We start from the raw sequence: 18,727 nt of genomic DNA, 5'->3' as shown, positions 1-18,727 counted from the left end.
GGGGTACGGCAGGTGAGGAAGAGAGAGTTCTGTTGTACTTCCTTTTTTTAAAAACATGGTTTCATTTAATGATCACAACATGGTGGTTATTAACCTCACTTAACAACCGATGAAACCATGGGCAGACAACAGGCAGATTTACTCCTCATGCCACTCTGTAACGATCACTTCTAATGATTCCTAGTTCGGATGCTACAACTCTTTGAATTTTTAATTTACTAATACATTTCTAAGGCTGTGGCTGATATGGAACTCAATTTAGTAGCAAGCATTGCTCACTGACAGGCAAGCAAATTAATCTATGACTTCCCTACTGGAGATTACCTTATTTGAAGCATTAACAATAATTGCAGGATACCAACCAAGAGAGCAGAGGTTGACATTTTTTGAGGCCCAGACCCTTTAAGAATCAAATGAAGTCCGGCGCGGTGGCTCACGCCTGTAATCCCAGCACTTTGGGAGGCCGAGGGGGCGGATCACGAGGTCAGGAGCGTGAGACCATCCTGGCTAACATGGTGAAACCCTGTCTCTATTAAAACTACAAAAAAAATTAGCCAGGTGTGGTGGTGGGCGCCTGTAATCCCAGCTACTTGGGAGGCTGAGGCAGAATGGCGTGAACCTGGGAAGCAGAGCTTGCAGTGAGTGGAGATCGCATCACTGTACTCCAGCCTGAGCCACTGTACTCCAGCCTGAGCTACAGACCAAGACTCTGTCTCAAAAAAATAAACTAAAAAAAAAAAAAAAAAGAAAATTGTGGATCTTTTACTCAGAAAAATACACAACTGCAAAAACACGAAAACCTACATAATTTTAGGGAGTTCACAGAGTTCCTGCAATGCATCCATGTACCCAGGATTAAGAATCTGTTTATCAAATTGAAGAACAGGAAAGACCTCAATTTGCAAGTAACTACATGAGTATATAATTGGAACACACACTGGCATGGGAGCCTGAAGTGGCTTTAAAATCCAGTTTTGCTCTTTCTAGAATTGTGTGACCTAGGATAAGTCATTTAACTTTCCAAACCTCAATTTTCTCATTGTTAAAGTGAAGAAACTATATTAAATAATTGCCAGTCTCAGGCAGCTCTAAAATCTTAGAAATTATTTAGTTCTTAGTTGTGAGAGTCTAATCTAAGAGGCTCTTTTTAAAAAAATAAACTTTGATGTATAATTTGCATACAATAAAAGTGAACTCATTTTAAGTGTACGCTGCTTCAATAGATTTTTGAGAAATTTATACACCTAAGTAACCACTACCGTAATGAAGATATAGATCCATTCACCCCAAAGAGTTCTCTAATGCCCTTTTCAGTAAACCCATACTCAGCCTGAGGCAATCATGGGTGTTTTCTGCTACTATAGATTAGGTCTGCCTTTTCCAGAAATTATTAATACGCAGTAACATTTACTGAGCATACCATGTGTCAGGCACTGTGGATTACATCATTTTATTCTCAAAATTCTAAGAGGAAACAGGTTAATAGAGGTTTAACGTGCTCAAGGTCACACAGCCAGTGTACAGCAGAATGAGACTGAAACTCTACTTCTCTCTAGAATCGATGAGTTCTATCTGGTCTCAAGGATAGAAAGCACAAATACTCCTCCAAGTTGAAGAAATTACTCTTAAGAACCCAACAAAACTTTCTTAAACTTAATATTCCCTTAGCACAGAACTCATTAATAGCTGGATTTGGATACACAGTGAGCTCAATTACATACCTGGACACATAGAATCATCATGAGAAATCTGATTTACATTATGAGTTATCCTTAACACTTCCAAGAATAGAAAAAAGCTCTATTGTACATTGCCGTAGATTATTAATTGTAACCTGCTAAAGTCAAGAGTCCTGGCCAGGCACAGAGACAGGCTCACACCTGTAATTCCAGCACTTTGGGAGGCCGAGGCTGGTGGATCACTTGAGGTCAGGAGTTTGAGATCAGCCATGGTCAACACAGTGAAACCCTGCCCCTACTAAAAATACAAAAATTAGCCTGGTGTGGTGGCGTGTGCCTGTAATCCCAGCTACTCGGGAGGCTAAGGTGGGAGAATCAACTGAACCCAGAAGGTGGAGGTTGCGGTGAGCCAAGATCACGCCACTGCACTCCAGCCTGGGTAACAAAGCAAGATCCTGTCTCAAAAACATAAAATAAAATAAAAAAATAAAGTCAACAGTCCTGTTCTTTTAATAAGTGTGTTAAAAAACTTTTATATTATCAAAATTTAGGTGGTAACTCTCCCTCCATTTCTGTTTAATGATTTGTATATGGAAAATGTATTTCAAATGACACCTTTTTTCCCCAAGAAAGCTTAACACACAGATAAGACATTTACCAAAGTAAGTTACCAGTGGTTAACTCCAAGTGTCACACAGTGTACTGACAGTTTAAGTTGGTCTTCTATTTCTGAAAGATCTTAACACATAATGTGAAAAGTATAAAGATGTTTATGTTATTTTAAATAAAACATATGACATTTATCTATAAATGGTAAAGAAAATGATTTCCTTCTCTGAGTAAACTAAAAAATTGATGTTGATGGTTTCTTAAACAGAAAATAGCCAAATTATCAATGTAACTTTATGTTTAAGGGCCAAAATAGCTGTTTATTTTCCTGCCAATACATAAAGAATGGAATCAGACTGAAATAGAGATTATTTCCCCAAGTCTGGAGATCAACACGTGGATTTGGGTGTCAGCATGGTATTCCAAGAAAATGAACTTTCTAATAGTGCTGGAAGTACTAAATTAGCTTACCTTCATAATTTTATAAGAGCCAGAATGTATCTTTTTTTTTTTTTTTTAAGACAGAGTTTCGCTCTTGTTGCCCAGGCTGGAGTGCAATGGCATGATCTCAGCTTACTGAAACCTGCGCCTCCCAGGTTCAAGCGATCGTCCTGCCTCAGCCTCCCAAGTAGCTGGGATTACAGGCGCATGCCATGACGCCAGGCTAATTTTTGTATTTTTAGCAGAGACGGGGTTTCATTACGTTGGCCAGGCTGGTCTCGAACTCCTGACCTTATGATCCACCTGCCTCGGCCTCCCAAAGTGCTGGGATTACAGGCGTGAGCCACCATGCCCAGCCCAGAATGTATTTTTTCAAAATAACTTTTTAAAAATGAAAGTGAATAAGCAAAGATAAGTTAGGCAATTTGCCTAAAGCTTCATCAGGAGACTTGGGAGGAGAAAGTGAATTAGATCCTTTAGAGTGCAGTGTTCTTTCTACTTGCCAAAAAGGAAGGCATCTGGGAGTCCATGACAGCGTCAATAAAAAGATGTAAAATAACTAATGATGCTGCTGGTTAGGTTGAAAGTGAGAGAAAGACAAGTGCTTAGGGATGCTACAATTGTCAGTGGAAATCAGTGGGAAATTAAAAACAAAACAAAACAAAAACACACCCCCTAAAGGCTTACCTCCAGTTGTTTCACAAGCATAACATCCATTACAGAATACCTATGGCATGCAAAGATTTGTAGTTTTTGTTTTTTTTTCCTTTGAGACAGGGTCTCACTATGTTGCCTAGGCTGAAGTGCAGTAGCATGATCATGGCTCACTGAAGCCTGGAAAATTTTTAAACATTTTTTGTAGAGATAGGTTCCTACTGTGTTGCCAAGGCTGGTCTTTAACTCCCGGCCTCAAGTGATCCTCCTGCCTTGGCCTCCCAAAGTGCTGGGATTATAGGTGTGAGCCTTTAATTTGGGAATTAAATTCCCAAAGCTGAAGTCTGGGAACAAGTCACATATCAGTGAGTGAATGTAGCCAATCACTGAGCATTTTGTTATTCTTTTTTTTTTTTAAAGATGGAGTCTTGCTCTTGTCTCCCAGGCTGAAGTGCAATGGCATGGTTTTGGCTCACTGCAACCTCCCCATCCTGGGTTCAAGCGATTCTCCTGCCTCAGCCTCCTGAGTAGCTGGGATTACAGGTGCCCGCCATGACGCCCAGCTAATTTTTGTATTTTTAGTAGAGACGAGGTTTCACCATGTTGGCCAGGCTGGTCTTGAACTCCTGACCTCAGGTGATCTATCCGCCTTGGCCTCTTAAGGTGCTGGGGTTACAGGTGTGAGCCACAGTACCCGGCCGCATTTTGTTATTCTTACTTAATCTTTAGAATAATCCTGTGTGGTATTTCTGTCCTTATTTATTAGAGGAGAGAAAAAAAGAAATTATGCTCAATGGTGGCAGTAATGAATATATGAAGATGTTAGGATGTATTCCATCAAGAATGACAACAGCAAGGTTGGGCGCAGTGGCTCATGCCTGTAATCCCAGCACTTTGGGAGGCCGAGGCAGGCAGATCACAAGGTCAGGAGTTCACGACCAGGCTGACCAACATGAAGAAACCCCGTCTCTACTAAAAATACAAAAAAAAAAAAAAAAAATTAGCCAGGCGTGGTGGCTAATGCCTGTAATCCCAGCTACTTGGGAGGTTGAGGCAGGAGAATTGCTTGAACCCGGGAGGTGGAGGTTGCTGTGAGCTGAGATCTCGCTATTGCACTCCAGCCTGGGCAACAAGAGCGAAACTCCGTCTCAAAAAAAAAAAAAAAAGAAAAAAGAATCACAACAGCCTACTACACTAGACATTTCTAGCATACTACTACTCAAGAGTCAAAATTTAAGATACTTCCCATACTATCTTAATTTTTCCTTCTAGTGAATAATATCCTGCATTTACATGTGACTACATTCTCTCTCTCTTTTTAATAGGCAAGGTATTGCTATGTTGCTCAGGCTGGAGTCCAGTGGCCATTCACAGGTGCCTTCATATCACACAGTAGCCTGGAACTCCTGGGGTGAAGTGATCCTCCCTCCTTAGCCTCCCAAGTAGCTGGGACTATGGGCAAACACCACCCAGCTTACATTCTCATTTAGCAGTACTTTGTTATCTCCCTAGCTGAAATGATGATTTACCTACTATTTTAAAAAAGAGGTAAATAAAGGCACAGATACACACTTTCATTGTTAGGCAGAAAGTAAGCATCTTCTCAAGTGGCTTTGATTATTCTGGGCACTGTTGTATGCATTAATTATGCTTCTTAAATTCCAGTGAGTGATATGCATCATTACTGTCCCTTTACCCAGATCAAAATAATGCAGTTTGGTCCAATGGAAGGCATGAAGAATTGAGAATGAGGTGGCTCAACTTTTTATGTTTTAGTTTCCTCACTAGCTAAATATATCCTAGTGAATGAGTGGTACGAAGGAATTTGTCAGAGCTGCTACGAGGTCCAAACATCCCAAGTGAAAGTGCATCTAAAAGTTCAAATTTTAAAATTAATGTAAGGCATTGAAAATTTGAAGAAACATGTATTGAGTACTTTTTATAAGTAATGTACCACAGCTTTAATGGTTGTTTAAAAGATGCATTAGGGAGCAACTGAAAATAAAAGGAATAGCTACAGAGTTTGGGAAGGCACAGGGAAGAGTGGCTCAGTATCCAAGATAAAATTCTGGAGAAGACATAATTAGATTTTTGAGAGATGGACAAGTCAACCTTAGAATAATTTCCCTTATTTAACCTGTTTTTCCCCTAATAGCAGCACACTCATCTTTCAACTTGCTTTTCCCCACATTACATACATAATTTGGGAGAAGGAACAAAAAAGCTAGGGGAATTGCAATGACCTAATTGAGATATAAAAGATACTCTCTACACTGAATAGTTACAAACACTTAGAAACAGTATGAAAGGAGGCAGAGATACCAACAGCACTGGAAATGACGATGGAGATCAAATCTCAAAAAGCAGTTTTCTATAGCTTAGTCATACTTGGCTCAATTTTTCACTTTTTGTACTTAAAGGTATGGCAATTTTTGGTGCTTTATTTAGTAATTACGTCATTTTGCCTGATAATACAATTTCAGTACATTACTTTCCTTAAATCATTTCCCTTTGGTTAAACAGAAAAAGCAGAATTGGTCTTCAGGCAGGTGTGCTCAAACGATCTCCTTTTCCCATCATGGCTATGTTCTTTCAGTGGTCACCTTCCCTTCAACATTCTTTCATGCAGCAAAGTATGTGAGTCTTTATCTTGTACTAGCAACTGTCCTGGCACCGGGGAAACCACGTCAACGGGGCCCACATGATCCCTGTCCCTGCCCTCAAGGAGACAGACAACAAATAAACGAATACAATAATAACACAGGGATCAGGGCTGTAAAGGGTACTCTACTAAAGTTAGAGGCTGCGGAACTAATTTGAAGAGGATAGTCAGGGAAGGCCACTGCGAGACAGATTTAGGCAGAGACCTGAAAGATGGATTTGGATAAACAGTTTAAGGAGAGGAAGGAGAGTTCAAGAAAGAGGTACCAATTACACTCATGCTGTGTGTGTAAAGGAGGAGAGATAAGAAGAACATTCACTCCAGTCATAGAGACCACAAAGTGCATCTTGGAGAAGAAAAGCGCGTTGCAGAGGGTTAGAAGTGGCCAGAGTAGCTGAAGCTTTAGGAGCAAGAGACATAAAACGAGATTATAAACGTGGGTTAAGGACCACATCATACAGGGCCGTGTAGGCTATGGCAAGGAGTCTAGATTTTATTTAAATGCCAAGAGAAGTAGGATTACTTCGGATAGCTGAATTACACTTTCTTTTTTCTTAAAAGATCACGCGGGTAAAACGAGATGTGTCGAGGAAAGTTTTAAACGCAGAGAACCTAAGTCAGATGCAAAAATTATGCAATTCTCCGGGCCTCAGGTCTTCCATAAATAAAGCAAGTGGTTTGAACTAGAAGCCATTTCCTTCCCGCTGCGACGTGGTGAGTTCTGAGAGCAGGGGCCGCGTCAGATTGACCATGGAATTCCCCTCATCGACGCCGGCGCCCAGAACACAACTGGCGCCCTGAAACTGACGGTCAGCGCAATAAATCAATGAATGGCCTGCTACGGGCGCTGGACCAGGCCCTGGCGTCCGCAAAGAACGCGATGGGTCGCGCTGGAGGCCGCGAGAGGCGTCCGGCAAGGAAATAGGGGCCGGCTCCACCACAACCAAAGCGTGCCGAGGAGGGGAACCGGGGCCTCGGAGGTTGAGGGCAGAAAAAAATCAGACTAGGGACCCGACAACAGGAACTAGGAGAGAAGGCCGAAACGTGGGTCTGAGGAAGGATTCTGGTTCCAGGCCTGGGGGCCCAGCCACTCACCGCAGCCGTCGCCAGGCTGTGCATGTTGCGAGCGGCTGCCGCTCTCTTCCACAACCGGACGCGTCCGACCCGCGTCCCCGCTTCAGCACCCCTGCAGCGGAAAATAATGAGCCGCCGTAGCCGCCATCCGCCTCCCGCTCGCTCCGCCCACTTCACGGTCCTCTGACCTCTCACCCCTGACCCCACCCACACATCCTCTTCCCGCCTCGAGGCCCTCGGCCTAGTTAACAGTCCCAGAGTATGTCCTTTGCCCCTTAAGATTTAGGGCCGGAAGGACGTCTGCGACCACTAGTCCCCGCAACTCCTGGCTTTGAGCAGGTATTTCCAGAGAGCGGCGTGAACTCTGACCCGTCTCCAAAGGCCAGTGAACGGCGGGAAAACATGGACAGTCCCGGGAATACAACTATTGCGCATGCCCGACTGGGCTGCGTAGGAGGGAAATGGTGGGGGGCGTCGAAATCGGGTGAAGTGGAAAGTGCGCGTGCGTACTACAGTCACGGCAGGGGCGGGGCTGCCCGGGCTAGGCCGCGCTAGGTGCTGAGGGGGGCGGGGCGAGGGCGTGTGAGGGGCGGAGTTTTCGGCTGGCGCGCACGCGCCTGTCTGGTCGCGTCAAGTGTGCGTGCGTGCGTGCGTGTTTGCGTGTGGTCACAGTTCCCGCCATCAGCCGCTCTCCCTGACTAGGGGTAGCTAGCGGCCTCCCTCCTTTGGGTTCGGTATCCCTACTTCCATTACCCTTGGCTCCTCCCACTCCTCGCGGGCTCCGTGCTTTCCGCGGGTCTGTCCGGGGGCTTCGGACCCTCGGCGCAGGTAAGGCGGGCCGGGGTAGCTTCTCAATTGAGCCGTTTTCCCTAGCTCCCCCTCCCTCCGTGCGATCCGCCCACTCGGTGTTCACTCCTCCGGAGTTCGCCCTGCTGCTACTCAGCCCGCCCACAACCCCTCGACGCACCCCCAGCCTCACAGGTACTACCTTTGGGTGCACTGCCCCGGCTTTCCCCTCTCCTTTGACTTGGTCTCCACTGCCACTCGCTCCCTCCGAAACTCAAACCTGGCCCCTTTTCTCTGGGGCTGTTGTCGTCCGCCTCTTAGCTTCTAACAGGGCCTGCTGTCTCTTCAGGTGACTTTCGTTACGGCACATTCATCAGGCCTTGGACGTGATACTCATTCACTCTCTTGACCATCTTCACCTTCCTCTTGACCAGTCCTCACTGCAAAACATGAATTGTATTTTTGTTGTGCATTTCCTTGCGCCCATTTCTAGCCGCCAGATCAGGTTGTTAGATGTAACTATTTTAAGTCATGATCCATGAAAGGAAATGATGATTGATGACAAAGTCCTGTGTCCTGGAGAGTTGTCCTAAAGTGGTTTTGGGGTATTCCTCTCAAAATTTCAGCTCTGTATAAATTCCTTTATTGAGGTGGCAATTCCTGACAAGTGTCCAACTGGAAGAGATATCTGAGAGGGAATGTCAAGTAGGCAGTTGGATATAGTGGGTTGGAGATCTTAGGAGAGTTCTGGGCTGCATACGTAAATGTGTGCGGTGTGTGTATGTGTTATGTCATCTGCCATATTGATAGTAATTGAAGTCATGGATGTGGATGAAATTGCCTAAAAAGAGTATAGTGCTATAAAATAAAGACACCTAGGATGGAGCATTGGGGGATTCCTGATGTTTAATAACCGATAGAGGAGGATGCGTCTTGCAAGCCATGAAAGAAGTCATCAGTAGTGTTGCATTCTGCTGAAAGGTAAATTGGAAGGAGGACTGAAAAACCCCAGTGATATAAAAGTAATCACTTGTCTTAAAGATGTTCGATGAAGTAAAATGAGTATTTGGGTTCAGTCCTAGGTCCTTTTCTTTTACTCTTGTGTTCCTTCCTCCCTAAGCTTTAAATTTGATCTGTATGTTGATGACTTAAAAATTGTTATTTCCAGCCTATTCCCTTTGTTTTCAGCTCCACATCTAGATAGCCAGCTGTCTGCTTGACATCTCAACTTTGTTTTTTTCTTAGGAGTTTCAGATGCAACATAGCCAAATCCAAAGCCTTGATCTTTCTCTCCATATCGAAATTCTTTCTTCTCCAGTGTCCCAGTTTATTAAGTGGCACATGACACAGGCTACACACTTGGGAGGCATTCTTGACTTCTGCTCTCTCCAAGTTCTATCTATTCTACTTCCTATATATGTCTTGCATCTTTTTCTGTACATTTTCACTGGCACTTTTCTAGTTTAAGCCACAGTCCTTTTTCACCTGGACTTGATTGCCTTGGCTTCCAGTATTATCATCTGTAAAATGGAAATAGTAATTTTCAGCCTATTAGATTGTTATGAGGATTAAATGAGATAACCATGTAAGCACTTGGCACAGAGTAAATGGCCAGTAAGCATTAATTGTTATTGTAATTGTTCTAAGCTGATCAACTTCAATACTCTTCTATCTGGTTACCTTATTTTCTTCTGTTCCTGCTCTTAAGTCACTCTCCCAAAACCCAAACAAACCATATATGACTTCCTCATTCAGTAGTAACATATTTCTTTGCTTAAAACCTTTTGGTGGATTTCCCCCTGGTAAGTGCTTCTTACATTTAGGATAAAATTCAGAATCTTTACTGTGGTTCACAAGACTGCGTAACCTGGTTCTTGCCTGCTTCACTAACTTCATCTTCCTCCTCTCCTTCAATAAACTCTAGCCACATTGCTTTTAATTTCCCTAGTCATATCAAGTTATTTTACAATTCAAGGCCTTTGGGGATGCTGTTTGCCTGAATTGTTCCAGCACCACCATCTACCAGTCATCTCCTTCTGCAGTTTTCAACTTAAGTGATACCTTCTCAGGGAAGCCTTCTTGATGTTATCTGTCCTCTACCCCAAGTCTTAATCTTAAGTCTCATCATTCCACGTATCTTGCTTTATATCATTTCTCAGAACTTGTAATTATTGTTATTATTATTTTTTGAGATGGAGTTTTTGCTCTATTGCCTAGGCTGGAGTACAATGGCATGATCTCAGCTCACTGCAACCTCCGCCCCCTAAATTCAAGTGATTCTTCTGCCTCAGCCTCCCAAGTACCTGGGATTACAGGCACCCGCCACCATGCCCGGCTAATTTTTGTATTTCTAGTGGAGACAAGGTTTCACCATGTTGGCCAGGCTGGTCTTGGACTCTTGAATTCAGATGATCCACCTGCCTCAGCCTCCCAAAGTGCTGGGATTACAGGTGTGAGCTGCTGCACCCATGCCAGAACTTATAATTATATATTTATATGTGTGATTAAAGTCTGTCTCCTATTAGAATATAAGCTAGTGACCACTTCATTTTTATTTCTCAGTAATTTTGTTAAATAAGCTGGAAGTTGCTGTAAGAACCATCATGTCTTTTGGAAGCACAAGCTTGCTGATATTCTTGTCATCATCTCATGACAAACACTTTTCATTCTGAAAAGTTAGAGGACACATGAGAAAAAACAAAAGGTTTTCCAACTTTGGATTCTTTTACCCATTTTTATATCATAAAACCATTCAGATTTTAAATTCTTTGAATTGGAGGTAAACTTTAGGTCAACTTTCCACTTTCAGTAACAAAACTAATTTTCTCCTTTGTCCATTTGTTTTATAGATCTTTTTAAAGGAAAGAAAGCCTTCAAAAATCAGAGTAGTGGTTTGTATATTTTAACAACAGGTTAATCTTTAAGACCAGTAAAGATGAGATTTCCGTAAATAAAGCAAAATTCCATATTTAAGTCAGTTGTTGGTGAATTACAAAGAAAATATTAAAATATGGCCAGCCGCATTGGCTCATGCCAGTAATCCCAGCACTGCGGGAGGCCAAGGTGGGCGGACTGCTTGAGCCCCGGAGTTCGATGCCAGCCTGGGCAACATGGCAAAACCCCATGTCTATAAAAAAATACAATAATTAGCCGGGTTTGGTGGCATGTGCCTGTAGTCCCAGCTACTTGGGAGGCTGAGGTGGGAGAATTGCTTCAGCCTAGGAGGTGGAGGTTGCAGTGAGCCAAGATGGCACCACTGTGTTCCAGTCTGGGTGACAGAATGAGGTTCTGTCTCAAAAAGAAAGAAAATGTTAAAATATAATAATTTTTGTATGTGTAGAACAGGATTTGTGTTGAAAAATAGGGAATTTAAAATGGAGGTGTATGAATATCAAACACAAGCATTTGGATTTATTTTATTTTCTAGGTAGTGATGAGCTGTTTAGTTTGGGAAGGTCCTAGCATCAATGGCAACCATTTAGCAGTTACCAAGTGTTTGTTATTTTGTTGGAGTATACAGTTAGAATACACAAGTTCTGTGTGTTACCTCCCTGTCCCGTGCCCCACCTCTACCCCCCACTCCCACCATAGGGAGAAAGTTAAGAAGGTATCTAGTGCATAGTTTAGTTGAAAAGTGGTAAAAAGAGTAGTTCTTTAGAAAGGATGTTACAATGTAAAGCATTTGTTGGAGGTGAAACCCGAAGAGCTGAGACTGGAAAGGGAAGGGGTTGCCATAATTCATTGATGAGGATGAACTGTGGTTGTAGTTAAAAATGTGGGTTCTGGCATTAGACATAGCTTTGTTTCTCACTGACTGTATTTATAAATTATGTAATGTCTCTAAACCTCAGTTTCCTCATCTGTGAAATAGAGATAATATCCCTGTCACTTAGGATTATTATAAAAATTAAATGAGATAATGCATGTATGGCATTTAGCACTGCTTAGTAAATGTTGCATAATAAATGTTGGGTTGCATAATAAATACTAGGTGGGATGATGGCATAGTGATGAGTTTCTGAGAGTAGTGGCTATTGAAAATCTGGGATTTGAGTAGATGAGAGTGAGGATAAAGCCGATGCTAAGATTTCTTGCCTGAATGATGGTAGAAGGACAAAAGTAGGGAAGTCTGGGAGCTTCTTTTTTTTTCTTTTGAGATGGAGTCTTGCTCCCTCACCCAGGCTGGAGTGTAGCGGTCTCACCCAGGCTGGAGTGTAGTGGTGTGATCTCTGCTCACTGCAACCTTCGCCTCCCAGGTTCAAATGACTCTCCTGCCTCAGCCTTCCGAGTAGCTGGAACTACTGGTGCGTGCCACCACACCCAGCTAAATTTTGTATTTTTAGTGAGAACACATTGTGGTCTCAATGTGTTCGAGACCACATTGGCCAGGCTGGTCTCAAACTCCTGACCTCAGGTGATCTGCCTGTCTCTGCCTCCCAAAGTGCTGGGATTACAGGTGTGAGCCACCGTGCCTGGCCTCTAGGAGCTTCTTAATGAGGGCATGGACTGCATCATCTTCACATCTATATGCCTACCAGAGTGCCTTGAAAGTGGAGTAGCTTAATAAATGATTGTTTACTAAATGAACAAAGGAGTTTAAAGTTGATGTTGTAACATTCAGATAGGCAGTGAGAGTTGTGCAGGTAGAACTTCAGAGAAATTTCAGGCCTAGTGAGGCCTAATTTGAGAAACAATGTTAGCTTTGAAAGAAAAATGAAAGCACCAAGTTTACCCACCTTTTGAAATAGTATCAACTTGTTATGGAAGTTTTAAGACTTAAGACATTATTATGTAACAATGTTTATAAAGTGAACAAAGGACATATTCTTTGTCACTGACTTCTTAGTTTCAAAATGTAGCAAGAATGAATAAGACAAGATACAATTTGAACAAGGTGCAGGCTCATCCTATAGTCCCTCATTATGCACAGCAGATAAGTTCCTAAAGTTCTGTTGATCTTTTATGTGTGTGTCTGTGTGTTGTGCATCATATTTTAAATATTTTCTTTAAGGTAATCTGTAGTTTTTAAATAACCAAGAAGTTAATCTTTGTTGTATAAATGATCACTTTCCTTTTTTTTTTTTTTTTTGAGATGGAGTTTTGCTCTTGTTGCCCAGGCTGGGGTACAATGGCGTGATCTCTGCTCACTGCAACCTCCACCTCCTGGGTTCAAGCGATTCTCCTGCCTCAGCCTCCCGAGTAGCTGGGATTACAGACCTGCACCACTATGCCCAGCTAATTTTGTATTTTTAGTAGAGACGGGGTTTCTCCATGTTGGTCAGGCTGGTCTTGAACTCCTGACCTCAAGTGATCTGCCCGCCTCGACCTCTCAAAGTGCTGGGATTACACGCATGAGTCACCGTGCCCAGCCCACTTTCCTTTAAGTATTAATTTTGTATATTGGATTCTTTTAAAAAAGCACATTTTTATTTTCTTTAGCTGAGTTGATGGCTTCTGGAGAACTGGCATAGCTGCAGAATATGAGTAGTGTCCCAAGAAGAGTGCTTTGCCTTTGGCACAAGGATCAGAATAAAGGTGAATTGCTATTACATAGGGTTTTTCGGTAAAAGTCACTGAAAAGTAAGTAATGTTTTTGTTTTGGATGTATGTTTCAAAGAGCATGCAATCTGGTGGGAATTGACAGTTTTGTGTTTGTTTTGTAGTAATAGTTTTTGTGTTTTGGCCATACTTTCTTTACCACAGAATGCTCTCTGATTAAGGATGTTTTCAAAGCAATACCTAAAATGTGAGCACGTAAATAAATGTACAGGGCATAGAAACATTTTTGCTAATATTATTGCTTTGAGCATTCATGGTAATGCTCAAAGTTGAACAGTAATTTTAATAGTTGTGAAGAAATTTAGAGAAAGAATCTCTGGACATATTTAAAGAATAATTCATTTTAATTATCTTTTGTCTTCTTAATTTTTTGCTTTAATAAGACAATTACCATTGCCAAGTTTAAGGAAACCTTGTCTTTGTCTTAGGTTCATAGAAAGTTTAACTGTTACTGGATCATGCTTCATGCTGAAAAGAAACTTAGTTTTTTACTCTTAACCAAGTAGAGCAAGCCCTGATAATATAATGAATGAGCAAATGTAGCTGTCAATTCATTTAGTGCAAAAGCAGGTAATGAACTAAATTGAGGCATTATGAAAAAGTTTATTATATTGGTTCTGCCAATTTTGTGTCCTACATCTTTTATATAAAGCTTTTTAAAGAGGGTGGTAATGTCTAAATTGAGTCTTGATTTTAGAGCCAGGAGAAGAAATTAAGGAGGGTTGGGGATGGGGAGAACACATAAAAATCCTCTAGACATGACCTCTGTGTATTCAAAGGTATAGTGGCATGAGAACATAGAGATTTTTGAGGAAATTATAAGTAATTCAGAAGGCTGGATTTGGGGGTTTTATTGGGAATAGACAGGTAAGCAGGGCCTGAGTCATGAAGGGCCTCTGCGTCACGTAGTGAGTTTAGATTTTATTGCGAGAACAAGTGGAGAGCTGTTGAATGATATTAAGCAAGAGAGGAATATGATTTGATCTGCAGCTCATTATAAGGCTGTCTGAAAGGTGTATGGAGGTAGAATTTTTTTTTTTTTTTCTGAGACAGAGTCTTGCTCTGTCACCCAGGCTGGAGTGCAGTAGTATGATCTCGGCTCACTGCAGCCTCTGCCTCCCGGACTCCAGCGATTCTCTTGCCTCAGCCTCCCAAGTAGCTGGAATTACAGGCATGTGCCACCACTCCTGGCTAATTTTTGTATTTTTGGTAGACAGGGTTTCACCATGTTGGCCAGGCTGGTCTCAAACTCCTGACCTCAGGTGATCTGCCCACCTCCGCCTCGCAAAGTGCTGGCATTTCAGGCGTGAGCCACAGCTCCCGATCTCTGGAGGCAGAATTGATGGGACTCTCCTGACTTTCCATCTCTAATCCAATACCAATAATTATCAAGAAGGAAGCCAAAGACAAGTCTCCTGTTTCTGGCATGGGAAACTGGAGTAGGAGAGTGATGTATTCTTTGCAGCACTGAGTGGCAGAGTGGAAAAAAGTCTTAAGGATGTATCCAACAATGAAGTCACAAATTATAATTGCAGAAAAAAGTATTACAGATATACATTGCTGGCCCAAGTTTCTGTAGCTCTGTAGGATTACTAGTTTGAGCCAAATGTCATGTTAACAGACAGTTCTATAAACATTAATGGACTCTGTTACTTTGATGAATTCGTATTACCCAGCACATTATACTAATATCTAAATCTGCCCATAGTAAGCACTTAAAAATTTTTAATGAGATGAGTGAATAATAATAGAGTACTTATGATACTTAACACCTTTAAACTCTCGAAAGTGTTTTCATATATCTTCTTTTATCTTCAGTTATTTGCTGTACAGTAACCAGAGACCTCCAACTAGGGGCCCCCAAACTGTATCCTGCCTGTAGGTGAGTTTTGTTTGATTTGTAGCTGTTAAAAATAAATTTGAATTCATTGCCAACAATTAAAAATGGACAGTTTTACGTAAATGTTTGGATGTCTTTATTTTCTTGAAAAGTTAGATGGTCTGGTAATGCTAGGTTCACTATTTCTACATGGTAATAATTGGCTAGATTGGGTAGCAATTGTTCAAATTTTGCCTGCTTAAGTCATTTCTGTCACCTGCTAGCCCCTATAGATAGTTGAGTTAGTGACTCCTGTTAACATTGTATTTATTGAGGTCTTTGAAGAAAGAGGTATTATAGACATGGAATAAATTCAGAAAACAGACATTAATTACATTAATTACATTAATATTAATTACTGCTGTCTGCTGAGTGCCTAGTATGTGTTATTTCATTCTACAACACTACAACATTTGCTATTCCTATTTTGTGGTTGAGAAAACTTATGGTTAAAAAAGGTAAGTTACAGATTAGTAAGTGATAGGGCTGGCTGGCTGCTGATTTCTAGACCTAGCATCATTTTCCTTTATATACTAGCCTTTATAGCTTTTCTAGTTGAGCTGTTTAGGCAAAGGTAATGTTTAATTGTGTTTAATTTATTAAATTATAAGCAAGAATCCACTTTAGAAGTAGTGTTTTTAAAGGTTTGGAATATTATAAAATTTGATTTAGCAATTTTAAATGATTGCATATTTATGTATATAACACTATTTGATAACATTCTCTGCTATAACTGTAATTTTATTTACTTGCCAACTTTAGCAAAAGCTAATTTGAAGAGTTTTACACATCTGATTATTGCTGTAAGTTTAAGTTTTTTGTGTTTTTTTGTTTGTTTGTTTTGAGACAAGGTCTCACTCAGAGTGTCACCTAGGCTGGAATTGAGTGGTGCAATCATGGCTCACTGCAGCCTCGACCTGCCTGGCTCAGGTGATCCTCCCATCTCAGCCTCTGGAGTAGTTGGGGCTACAGGAGCACATGACCATGCCAGGCTAATTTTTTGGTATTTTTTGCATAGATGAGGTTTTTGCCGTGTTGCTCAAGCAATCTGCCTACCTCATCCTTCCAAAGTGCTGGGATTACAGGCATGAGCCACTGTGTCCGGCCATTTTTTCTTTTTAGTTTTCAAATATTGCCTGACAAGCACCCAGCCATTTTTAAGTATTACAAGTTCATTCAGGAAACCTGAGTATTTGTTAAAGATAAAATTGGTAAAGATTCTTTCTAGGAATGGTAGTGTTAAATATAAATGGTAGGTGGTTCTTTGGAAGAGAGGTTTTTTGTTTGTTTTCTCTAGAGATTAAATGATTTTCTCAAATACTGTAACTCTGGAGATCAAATAACTTGGTTATTTTTAAAATTTTTTACTCATTTAATGTCTTCTGTACATATGGATATGCTTAGATTGCTCACTGTTAGAAGGAAGCATTTGGTGATATACTTTGATGTTTTGGAGGAACTCCATTCTAAGAAATGGAGTCAGAGGCATATTGTATTGTTTTGTTTTGTTTTGAGAGTGTCTTCACTCTGTTGCCCAGGCGGGAGTGCAGTGGGTAATCATGGCTCACTGCAGCCTTGACCTCCTATGCTGAAGTGATCCTCCCACTTCAGCCCCTCTAGAAGCTGAGACTATAGGCGTGTATCACCATGACTGGCTAATGTTTTTTCAGTTTTTTTTTGTAGAGATAGAGCCTCCCTATGTTGCCCAGGCTGGTCTCAAATTCTCAGGCTTAAGCATTCCTCCCACCTCAACTTCTCAAAGTTTTGGGATTATAGGCTGAGCCACCATGCCTGGCCTGGACACACTTTTTTTTTTTTTTTTAAACTTATATTTGGAAATCCAGACCCATTAGCTTTCGTGAAGGAAGAGAATAATCAGCACTTTAATGGTGAAGGCAATCACTTTGAGAATGGTGTCTTATTCCTGTTGACATGTCTTTAGTGGTAGCAGTATGGTTGTGAATGATACAAAATGTAGAATTTAGGCACTAATAAACACAGTACTGGACACATGGCAAAGAAGGGAAAATGAAGGCGCAGAAGAAATGCATGGTGGTTAGAAATTATTTTAATTGCCAGGCGCGGTGGCTCACGCCTGTAATCCCAGCACTTTGGGAGGCCGAGGTGGGCGGATCACCTGAGGTCAGGAGTTCGAGACCAGCCTTAACATGGAGAAACCCTGTCTCTACTAAAAATACAAAATTAGCCGGGTGTGGTGGTGCATGCCTGTAATCCCAGCTACTCGGGAGGCTGAGGTAGGAGAATTGCTTGAACCTGGGAGGCGGAGGTTGCGGTGAGCCGAGATCACGCCATTGCACTCCAGCCTGGGCAACAAGAGCAAAACTCCGTCTCCAAACAAACAAACAAACAAAAAATTATCTTAATTACTAGTAAGTTATAACTTATCTTATTTTTCTTCCTTAGAACCTGCCAGGTGAAGGTATATTTTTGCTTTTTAATTTAGCTGGAAGCAATTTATTTTTAAAGAAAATATGTCTCCTCTGAAGATACATGGTCCTATCAGAATTCGAAGTATGCAGACTGGGATTACAAAGTGGAAAGAAGGATCCTTTGAAATTGTGGAAAAAGAGAATAAAGTCAGCCTAGTAGTTCACTACAATACTGGAGGAATTCCAAGGATATTTCAGGTAATACCAAATATTGATTTGGAATAGCTCTTGAAGCAGATCATTTAGTAAATAGCTATTCTGTGCCATAGTAAACATCACAGTAGCCCTCCTCCTAGATTAATATTTCTTGCTTATTTCTAGGACATTAATATTTTTATATACATGTTTTATAAATTATTCAGCAGTACTGTTGTTGGTATATAATAAAAGCAGGAAGTAGTCACCATTATTGAAAAGAAAACTTGTGGGAGGAAGCTGACAAGAGTTTGGATACTGTATATCTAAGCTATTTTTAAAACCGCGTTAAGATAATTTTAGTTCATCCTTTTTTCCCCCTTAACATACATGATGATGGATTCATCACTATTTAGTGTTAGTTTTTAACAGAATTTATTAGTGTCTTCTAAAAGCCAGTGTCTACTTCCTGAATAATCCTGCCAAATGTCATGGTATGAATCATTCAGGGATGATTATTCAAGGTTATCTTTACAGCTATTTTCTTCTAACTGTAAAGTTTTGAAGAAACTTCATTTTCACTGCAAAAATGTTTTCTTTTCACCTTCTTTTTTTTTTTTTTGAGACAGAGTCTTCCTCTGTCACCCAGGCTGGAATGCAGTGGCATGATCTCGGCTCACTGCAACCTCTGCCTCCTGGGTTCAAGCGATTCTCCTGCCTCAGCCTCCTGAGTAGCTGGGATTACAGGTGTGCGCCACCACTCCTGGCTAATTTTTTGTTGTATTTTTAGTAGAGACAG

At 41.3% G+C, this 18,727-nt stretch overlaps 2 protein-coding genes across 3 annotated transcripts in view; one reads left to right on the top strand and one right to left on the bottom strand.

The window, feature by feature from the left end:
* Nucleotides 1–7,545, bottom strand: part of CNOT9 (CCR4-NOT transcription complex subunit 9) — a 29,014-nt gene extending 21,469 nt beyond the window's left edge. Inside the window, exon 1 of one of the 2 annotated variants that reach the window (XM_004092032.2) lies at nucleotides 7,141–7,545. In XM_004092032.2, coding sequence (XP_004092080.1) covers nucleotides 7,141–7,164 — 24 coding nt within the window. In that variant the 5' untranslated portion in view covers nucleotides 7,165–7,545. The remainder of the gene's footprint in view (nucleotides 1–7,140) is intronic. The other variant, XM_012501750.2, reaches the window with a different exon arrangement.
* A 218-nt stretch (nucleotides 7,546–7,763) lies between these two features.
* The window catches only part of USP37 (ubiquitin specific peptidase 37), a 119,044-nt gene continuing 108,080 nt past the window's right edge, over nucleotides 7,764–18,727 (top strand). Inside the window, exons 1-4 of the mRNA XM_030802492.1 lie at nucleotides 7,764–7,947; nucleotides 13,345–13,485; nucleotides 15,283–15,346; nucleotides 17,768–17,991. Of these exons, the coding sequence (XP_030658352.1) occupies nucleotides 17,836–17,991 (156 nt within the window). The 5' untranslated portion in view covers nucleotides 7,764–7,947; nucleotides 13,345–13,485; nucleotides 15,283–15,346; nucleotides 17,768–17,835. The remainder of the gene's footprint in view (nucleotides 7,948–13,344; nucleotides 13,486–15,282; nucleotides 15,347–17,767; nucleotides 17,992–18,727) is intronic.

This window comes from Nomascus leucogenys, chromosome 22a (genome assembly GCF_006542625.1).
Source record: "Nomascus leucogenys isolate Asia chromosome 22a, Asia_NLE_v1, whole genome shotgun sequence".
NCBI lineage: Eukaryota > Metazoa > Chordata > Mammalia > Primates > Hylobatidae > Nomascus > Nomascus leucogenys.
This window is presented reverse-complemented; position numbering and strand designations above follow the sequence as displayed.